This window comes from Belonocnema kinseyi, chromosome 2 (assembly GCF_010883055.1).
Source record: "Belonocnema kinseyi isolate 2016_QV_RU_SX_M_011 chromosome 2, B_treatae_v1, whole genome shotgun sequence".
NCBI classification, from domain to species: domain Eukaryota; kingdom Metazoa; phylum Arthropoda; class Insecta; order Hymenoptera; family Cynipidae; genus Belonocnema; species Belonocnema kinseyi.
Window position 1 is genome coordinate 49,582,927 of NC_046658.1, and position 9,995 is coordinate 49,592,921.

Below are 9,995 nucleotides of genomic sequence, written 5' to 3' on the forward strand. Positions count from 1 at the left end.
TGATTTTTCGAGTTTTTTAAAAAGGAACCGAATGGGGACCCAATGGGGTCTTTACAGGTACTTTGTAGAGGCTCCATTCGGTTCCTTCGGTCCGCCAGGGATGGATCAAGTATTTTTAAGTATACTAAATGTTTGTGAGAATAACATTTACGATTTTCTTCAGTATTATGCCTAGTTGGAATAATTATTTTGATATTTACCCTAAATTAGCAAGCAGAACGGAAACGATGCATAAGGAAGGACACGGTTTGTGTCTGAAACTAATGTGTCTAAACTAGCTAATGAAGCGAACTATATAAAAATTTAACCGAGAGGCCTCCAAACTGAATCAACAAATAAATCAACTTCTGAACATTCTTTTAAAATTAAGTCAAAATCTGACAATGAGTAGTGTTATTGAAAAAAAAATTTTCTCCCGCCGAAACTAAAGATTTGGTACTGCAAAGGACATAATCGCCAACATTTGGCCTATCAAAAAGGACCCGAAAAAATATTCCTGCTTTAACTAATTTTTTATTCAATTTGAATGTAGGTTTTACAATCTTTCGCTATCTGCATAATAATTATGTTTTTAAAATAGAACATGAATTTAAAAAATTAGGAAGATGTTTTATTAAATAAGATGAAAGAATTTAAAGTAGGTGTAGCCAAAATTTGTCATCCATAGTTAATCTGATTGACTGAACTTATTACTTCGGCCTTTCAACAGATTCTAATCGCTAATTTGCAGTATTATTAATTACTCTGTAGTCATTTTACTGATGCTGTATTTATGACTATAGCGGTCCTAATTTTACACATTAGCTGCTGTTACAATCATTATAGTGACATGTATAACTTGATCGTTTATATGGTGATTTATTGACATGCAGGACACCTGCAAATAAATATTTGTATTTAATTCGTTAAATATTGTTAGTCTGAATTAAAAGTTGGTTCACTGACTCTGATTCTTGAATGTTAATAATAATTATTTGCTACTATTCTTTTTGTATACGCTTTCATCTGATATAAGAATAAATAAGATGACTTTCACGTCTATGGATCTGAAAAAACGAATTAACAGGAAGAGGAAATAAGAGTCCAATGAACTCTTATTCCTACAGTGTTTTAGCAATTAATAATAATCAATTATTGTCTAAAATACAATAAGATTTTTTGCTACAAAAATTCTACAAATCTCAGAATAAAAATCAAGACATGAACTTTTTCTAAACAAAATATAATTTCGTGTATCCAAACTTTGAATTGGCTTAAATTATAAGTAAATACAATATAAATAATTTTTTTTAACGATTCTACATAATTTAACGAATTATATAATAATTTGTAAACCAAGTTAACCTCCATACAAGGTTACACTCGCCTAGAACGGTAAAATTGATGTCACACTTCCCTGTTTTTTGAACTCGGCAATGAAACAGATAGTACTGCTATGGTCACTTGCCTTTTGCGGAGAAACAATTGTACAGCTGAAAGAGAATTTTCGAGGGAAGATCAGAGGCAGTACTTAGTTGTCGACAGTGAAAGGCTCTCTAGTATATTAAGAAGAGAAATGGTAAAGATATATCAGTCCTTGAAAGCACTTCTGACTACCAACAACAAGGCATCTGGTGCATAGACTGCATCTCACGTGACTAGCCATGATAACAATCGTGAGTACACGACATGAGTTATGAGGATTTTAGTTTTTAAGCAAATATTTTTTAAACAAAACTCTAAAATTATTTCATAATGAAATATGAAGAATTAATAACAATAATGAGATATGAAATTGCACTTATAGCACTGTGATAATATAGATATAAAAATTCATATTTAAATAATATATATTTTAAATAATAATTATTTTGTATTTGTCTTATTCCTTATATTTTCTTAATAATTATGATAATATTTTTTATGGTCAGAAAATAGAAAGAATTACGGTATGATTATTTGAAAATATAGAAAATGTGCAATTGAATAAGTATTTAGGAGAAAATATTGAAATAAAATCTTTCTTTTTGTGTACGTATTTCCAAACTTTGAAGTGCTGCAAATAAATATATTTCTTAAGCAATTTGAAAATCCTCTGTTTTGAATAAGTTGAATTTCGTGAAGCCCTTAAATATATTTAATTGAAAAATATTCAAGAAATTATAAGGAATCATCAAGTAGTATCTTTTCGTGTTATGAAAAAAATTAAAATTCAGTATTTTTTATTGGCACAGAAATAGTTTAAAATATGTTGACATAAATATTTTAGGTCTATACTAATTTAAATTAAATATTTTCCTTATTATTAATAGGATGGCATACTCCGTTTTTTTAACAAGCTTCAATAGTTTCCTATATTTTGTTATCGTTAAAAATGGTCTAATCCTCTCCTTCTTAATATTTTATAATGATGTATGTAAAAACTTCTTCATTCTGGCTTTTAGTACTAATATTTTAATTAAAGTGCATTTGAATACATTTGGAAATAATTCAAGAAGAATTTGTTTAACAAAATACAGTCTGAATGTTCAAAAAATGAGTTTCAGCAAATGGCTATTGGACTAGAAGGCATGAATGGTGAAATTTTTGTTTCTAGCGAAAAAAACAATGGTTTTTTGAATATTCAATACCGTGCTAAGGTCGAAATTGTATGCAAATACGAGTATATATATTTCAAATAGAAATTCATAAATGATTTGTTCTGATTAATTATTATTATTAATTCATTATTGAATATTTTCCACCTTTTTTAGATGCTAATCTCTTTGCTCTCAGTGGCTACAGCCACCCCAGTTACTATTGCCCAATATGGAGGACACTATTTCATTCCATACTATAATCATATGAAACAAATGCAAGAACAGATTCAACAAATAGAAAGATCGGATAATTACCCTGTTGCGACTGAAAGTGGAGGGTATGGAAGTGAATTAACAGGAGGGGAAAATCAAGATTTTTCTTCTGATAATTCTGCTAGTCATGTGCAGCCCAGCAGCAGTGGATTCGATGGTGGCCACGAGGACTATTCCTCCTTTGATTTCAGCAAACTGCATGGTGGTGATGATGGTTCACATGGGGGTGGTTACATCGACCATGGAGATAATTATGTTCATAGTGTTCCAGTATCCGAACACGTCGAAGTTACAAAACCAATTGCCGTTCCAGTTTATAAAGATATTGGTATGTTCATCAAAACTTTTTAAATAAAACTATATTACTGTAATTATTATCAAATATTTTAAGCTTCCAAAATTTTCTTTACAGGTATACCAGTTCCGCATCCTGTGAAGATCAACGTACCACATCCAGTCGCGGTAGGAGTGGCTCAACCTTACCCTGTTGCAGTTCCTGTATCAAAACCAATTCCGATTCAAATTGTGAAAACAATCGCAGTTCCTGTAGAGAAAAAAGTGCCATATCCTGTTGAAAAGCATATTCCCTACCCAGTAGAGAAAGCTGTGCCTATCACTATTGAAAAGCACATTCCTTACCCAGTAATTAAGCCCTATCCAATCAAAATCCCAGTTTATAAGACTATTTATCATCATGCTAAGGGTCATAGTCATGGGCATAGTCACTAAGAGTAATGAATATGTAGATTCAGCTTATGGTAGTAGCTTGCAGATTATGACAAAACTTCGAAACTATTCCGACATGATATTCAAAAATTCGAAAGAAAGAAATGTAGACTTAAAATGAAATGTTAGTATTTAATAACTATAATATTGTTCACTAAAGTCAACAACATAATCATCGATAGTATAGGATCAAATTTCAGACAAAAAGATATTAAAGTTGATATATGGCCATTTCCTTTTCGGAGAAGCTTATTCACCGATCAAACTATTTTTTATAACATGACCGAAGGTGAACGAACTGCTATTTATAAAAAAGAGGCTAAAGAATAAAAATAGTTCAAGGCTTTTACCAACATGCATACTACAGCGATAAAGTTTGCAAAAAGCGAATGACCTCTCTTCTTCTGTACCTCTTTTTTTGTACATATTCTTAATATTTTCCTGTGTTTTTGTTTATTAAGTTTATATTTTGTACTACTTTATGTTTTGCAATAAAATCCAAAAAAAATACAAAACATCTATTATTCCATTGAAAGTTTAAAAGAAGGGTAATAGTAAAGTATAGATCCGATTATTACGGATCAGTGAAATTTATAGACATTTTTCTAAGGATAATCGGGTCAAAAATCTTTTCCGCGAATGACTCATTAGAGAATGAAAACTAATTTAATACACACACCCAGCCATGGATATTGAGTAGATAAAAAAAGAAATACAAACATATGTCGAATCATGAGTATGTTAAATTCAGGTGTACTCGTACACTGTTTGAAAGAAGATCATCCTGACTTGTATATTAGTTTCCCTTTCACTGATGTTTACCATTTCATGCAACTCATGGAAAGTCGTATTAATATAGAATTTTATAGGCAAGAATCGTGTGTAATCACCTCTGAAGGAAGTTGCAAATTGAAAATTCTAAACGATTCCACACCAGACATGCAGCTTATAGGAATAAATGTTGTGGGTACTCATTGCTTCTCCGAATTATTTAGATATATGTATCGAATAGGTTTTACCAGGAAGTTAAGATAATTTTAATTATCATAAAACTGCAGTATAAATATCAATCAATCTTTTAAAACATTTTAAATGCACTACAAGTATCTCTCAACGGTCAATATTTAATTTCTCAGAAATAATTGTTTTTACCATATTTTTACAAAAAAACTATTCCTTACGCATTCAGTCTTGACTCCGGAACCGGAAGAGTTCTGGACCTTAAGAAGTTTCGAGTGCGACTAACACTTGGATGGATGCCCGTTCTTGATGTTCGACTAGGTTGTATATTCACTGCGTTTTAACTAATGTCGAGCGGGATGTTTGGTGCCGAAGGTGACTACGTATACTATATGGTTCGGGTAGATCGAGTGTCTGTAGTTTAAATCGACAGTCATAAAACAGGCTGGTCTTAGAAAGATGGTTTTCTGCAGTTTTCTTCTCCCCCGGCCAAACTTTCAGGCGAATGTTTGAAATTATAATAAAGTAGGATACAGCCGCATTATTACGGTACATATATGAGCCAGGCTATTTATAATGTTTATGATGATGATAATAATAATAAGAAGAAGAATAGGAATAATAATAGAATCGGTGGCTCAGTTGGTTAGACCCTCGGACTTCACCTCAGAGGTCCGGGGTTCGATCCCTGAGCGGGTACCTCTGGAAAATTTTCAATGTACCTTTACCGAGGTTCTGGTGGTTCGGAACCCACCTTAAGCTGTATGTCCCCCCATCGTGTACTTGACTGCAATCCAGTCCATCAATGATGGGGTAAAACCAGGCTTTGTCCAATATGTCTGGGGAGACTGCCTTCATCAGATCCCTTGATTGCATTATAAAAATGCGTACGTGATTGATGATATATACCGGGACAGATCCGTGCAAAAATGTTCAAATAAAAGTCCATCTCTAACCAAAAATGCCTTCGACATGTTGGGCAGTATAAGCCTGTGACAACACTTCAACACTGAAATGTTTTTATAATAATAATAATTATTATTATTATATTAATTATTGTGTCGTATTAGGGCTTGAGCTTTCGTCTCTTAACCTTGACGGTTATTTTATTGGTAGCACTGATGCTGACAGGATTTCCAATGCTATGCACGTAAAGAACGAAGAAGAAAGGGACTAAGAAGAACAGCAAAACCCACGAAGCTTTAGTGTAATTAAAACACTAGTAATATGATATTTTTGTTAAGTGCTATATACATAAGTTCAATGCTCACTTTCTAACCAAGAAGAAATCGGAAGTAATAAAAGGTTAATTTCTATATGATGGAACACTTTCTTAATAAGATTTTTGTTGCTTTAAATCTTTCCTGATCAAGTATAAATAAGAATCAGAGAGAAATTTATAAGTTAGTTTGTCTGGCTAAATCAATTTATCGTGAAAGTTTTTACATTTTTTTAAAATTTCTTATACGAAATGCCAATTTAACAACGTTAAACTTTGTTTTGAAAATTTTTTATTCCCTGCGCAACCCCATCTGATCGAGATGCATGCTTCCTTAATAAGATAGACAAGATATAGGTCTTCTTAATCTGACAATGTGCACTCATTCTTTTTGGCTCTTTCAAAATTGCAGGAGCACAGAACCGACATGAAGGAAAGGCGGAAATACATTGGGATGTTGAGACTGGATTGTGTAAGTATTCGATTGCACTTACCCTGGAGCATGTAATAGAATAATAAAGCGCCATAATATAGAGTGAAGGCTTGGACAAGAGTTTTAACGTTTTATGTGATAGTGGGGCTCCATGGTTACGATTTATCCTGGTATATAAGTCCAGAAGCTGAGATTCAGGTTGAGTTCATTTCAGTATCGCCGTTAGGCAAAACTAAAATCATTGACCATGAGTAGAATTGTACGTAATAAGAAATACTTCATTTGAGAACATAAATTCATCAATATTATTTTTTAATTTTATGCCTATTTTTAGATATTTCATGATTATTTTGTGCAAACTTTTCAAATTAATATATTACTTCATTTCTGGACATGAAATGTCATAATAAAAAAATATCCTCATAATGAGGGATAAAGGCTTGATACTTGAAATATCAGAGTTGAGGTATATATAATTATTTTTAACTTATTAGAAACTATATCGCCTTTCCAGATACTAATGATAGCTGCAATTACTGGCAGTTGTTCGGGTTCAATATGGCACTTAGGAGGCCATGAAGGGGGTCCGAACCTTGGAGAAATTTCATTATATGACCATGGTCATGAATTGCCAACTATCAGTCTAGGAGATTCTGGTTAGCTTTCATTTCAGTTGTTTTCGCCAAATAATAGTTATTTGAAATATATATATATATATATACTTATAATTATTATAAAGTTTTACCTTTACAATATTAAACCTAGCAAAATTTATGATTGTAGGACATGAACACTTGAATCTTGGTTGGGACTCAAGTATTAGTATTGGTGGTGATCATGGTGGTCACGTGATCCCAATAGTGAAAGAAATTGGTAAAATATTTGCAATTTTCAGAAAACTAATGAAATTATATTTTACTCCTCAAATAATACGCAAACTCATGTTACTAATATTTTCAGTTGTGCCAGTCGTTAAGGAAGTTGAAGTTAAGGTTCCCTATCCAGAGTTTCAGTCAGTTCCACAACCTTACCCTGTCCCTACGTTTGTTCAGAAGCCTGTTCCTTATGAGGTAAAAAAATTATTTTTATTTATTATATAAATAAAGTTTTAAGTTTGAGAAACAGTAGCGTATTTCATATTTTAATTTCAGGTGATCAAGCACGAAGTAAAGAACGTTGAGAAGAAGGTACCCGTAAAAATCGAGAAAATTATACCCTATCCCGTGGAAAAAAATGTGCCATTCACAGTTTACAAAAGTGTACCTGTTCCAGTGGAAAAGCCTTTTCCAATTAAAATTCCTATCTACAAAACGATTGTTCATAAATCACACCATAAAAAATAAAAATAAAAATACTATTAGTATTTATTTGTAAGAAATAGATTATTTACTCAGAATTCTTAGGACCACTTTGTGTCAGAAAAATGGACATCTACTTCGAGAGGCATGCAAAGTTGTATGAATACTTCTTTAAACATTTATTTCAGGCAATACTTTTTACATTCTCTGGGAAAGTTATTTCGAGTTGCTAGATCTATACTACAGTTAATTTCAAGTGGCCTTCATATATCAATTACTCCGAGAAAGTAGTATCAATCACTCTATCTTCTTTTTTTAATCTGATTCTCTTTCAGAAATTGGATTAGAAATGTTAAAGTTACATCTTTAAAGACGTATTTATTTCTGTAAAAAATCGAATCTGAATCAATTATTTATAGAGTACATTTTATGTGTTTATTATAGTTTAATCGATTTAATTGTACATCGTTCGATATGTATATATGTGAAAAAATAAAATAAATAATAATCTAGTTTAGGTTCTATTTTCTGTATCCTCATTCTCTTCGATTTAGTTATAATAAGATACTGAAATAAAATTAATCATTAACTAATATAAATAGCTGTTTCTGGTTGTCCCGAAAAATTAAAGGAGTTGGAAAAGGGGATGGACTATTCACCCCAATAATTCGGGATGACAAGCTAAGCTTATACATAATATTGAATTAGTCATCCCAAATTTTGAGACGAATGGACACTTCGATTATAAAAATAAAGGAACTGTCTACTGTTTCAAAATTTTCCGTAAGACTTACCTCTTTTCCAACTCTTTCAGGGTTATTGTTGCGGAAAATTCCGTATTACTAGCCCTAGCACTATACTTGCCAAGCATAAAATGCTAAAAAATTAATTTGAAGCTTAAAGTATTTGCACTTTTGAAGAATAATAATTTAAAATTTGCTCAATTGAACTCAATGTTTATCTTTCTTCTCTTGAAGTCATCTTTTTCAGTCATAAAGTAGAAACGCTTTTCAAAGTCAGTTATCTTACTATGGCTGCACACATAACATACGATTACTTTTGCTACAACTGCAAATATCATAATACCAATTATATAGTAATAATAATGTGGCATCTATGACTCAGGAAATTTTCTTCGGAGGCATACAGGTTTATATAGTGATTATAGTACATAACGTTGCATGCAATCTATTAAGTAAGCAAGGTCAAGAACGATCTCGCCGGTAGTCAAATCAATGTATGTTTTTATTATCATTCATTGTCGCAAGCCATGAATTTAAACTTTATCATTCATGACGGGAATTTCGCAATTATTTGTCAGTTTATTCAATTTTAGATTGTAGAATAAAAGAACTTTGATAAACAACATATATATAGTTGTTTTTTTTTAATTGCAACAAAATTTCAAAACCCTCGACTGAAGAAGGGGGTAGATTTGCATGAAAAAATTTTAGCAAGTTTTAATCACGATTACACAAGTCTGATAATTTTTCTGAATAAAATAGTGTTTCTCTAATTTTGGTACAAAATTCTCGTGAAATACAAGTAAAAATCCTGTCGAAAGGCCTACTGCTCAGAGAACTGAACTTTCAAAGGACTCCAGAGCTAAGACTATGTAGCAACAATTTAAAAAAAATACGGCTGTGTTCTACAACATGTTTAGAATGCACTAGAGATCTTCAAATTTTTAAATATTCAAAATTGTCTTTTTTGCAAGAATTTTTGTTGAAGGTTTTTATTTAGGAATTGAATAAAACTATCGCGCCGTTTAGTGGGTTGAACTGGGTGGCAATGTAAATTGTTTCATATTTTATATAAAAAACTGAATAAATATCATCTTTCCACAATAAAAGTCTCTGAAAATAATCTTGAGTTTAATGAGGCCATGTGGGTGCCAAAGGAGTAAAAACAAGTGTAGAAAAAAAGGATCAATTGTATTTCCCAGTAACGGATAGACGTTTTCTCCAGATTTGCTACGATCCTTATTCGCTTAGCCGGGCCGAGTCAAGAGTTTGAGGTAATTTTGATAGGGTTACAAACTTGCCCACAAATTTTCTTGTATTTTCTTTATTTAAGTTATTACACTTGTGCCTGTATTATATTATAATTTTTATTCAGTAGGCGGATAATTCGCTACCGAAATGCGTAAAAGGTTTTTTTTATATGAGCAATTCCATGTCAAATAATTGGAAGAATTTTAGCTATTTTTTAGTAATTTTAATAAAAATTATATAATTTTTTCTCTTATTCATAATATCATCCAGTTTAGAACAAATATTTTTTTAAACTAAGAATGTCAAAACTTCTTGGATTTTTAAGAAAGGAATTTTTAAACTGAACTTCCAAAAAATGCAATTTTTTATCTTTCTTTTTTATAGATAGCTTACACTTTACGACGTGGCATGATGAGCGCAGTGTAAAGACGGCCAAAAGTTTCGACTCTAAATTAGGCGCATACGAGAATAATTTGTACTTGTATGTACGAACTTCAAAGTTGAGACTCTGGGGCACTCTTCGCACTAGACTCA

At 31.6% G+C, this 9,995-nt stretch overlaps 2 protein-coding genes across 2 annotated transcripts; both read left to right on the forward strand.

The window, feature by feature from the left end:
* The first annotated feature begins 1,541 nt into the window (after nucleotides 1-1,541).
* LOC117168296 lies at nucleotides 1,542-3,830 on the forward strand. The gene is made up of 3 exons (XM_033353833.1): nucleotides 1,542-1,655; nucleotides 2,733-3,159; nucleotides 3,244-3,830. Exons 1-3 carry the CDS (start codon nucleotides 1,644-1,646, stop codon nucleotides 3,558-3,560), a joined length of 756 nt encoding a protein of 251 aa, XP_033209724.1. The 5' UTR covers nucleotides 1,542-1,643; the 3' UTR covers nucleotides 3,561-3,830.
* Nucleotides 3,831-6,355: 2,525 nt separating this feature from the next.
* On the forward strand, nucleotides 6,356-7,536 carry LOC117167554. Its single transcript, XM_033352576.1, has 5 exons — nucleotides 6,356-6,428; nucleotides 6,684-6,825; nucleotides 6,953-7,042; nucleotides 7,130-7,239; nucleotides 7,321-7,536. The coding sequence occupies exons 1-5, from the start codon at nucleotides 6,417-6,419 to the stop codon at nucleotides 7,510-7,512; spliced, it is 546 nt and encodes a 181-aa protein (XP_033208467.1). The 5' UTR covers nucleotides 6,356-6,416; the 3' UTR covers nucleotides 7,513-7,536.
* Nucleotides 7,537-9,995: the final 2,459 nt, after the last annotated feature.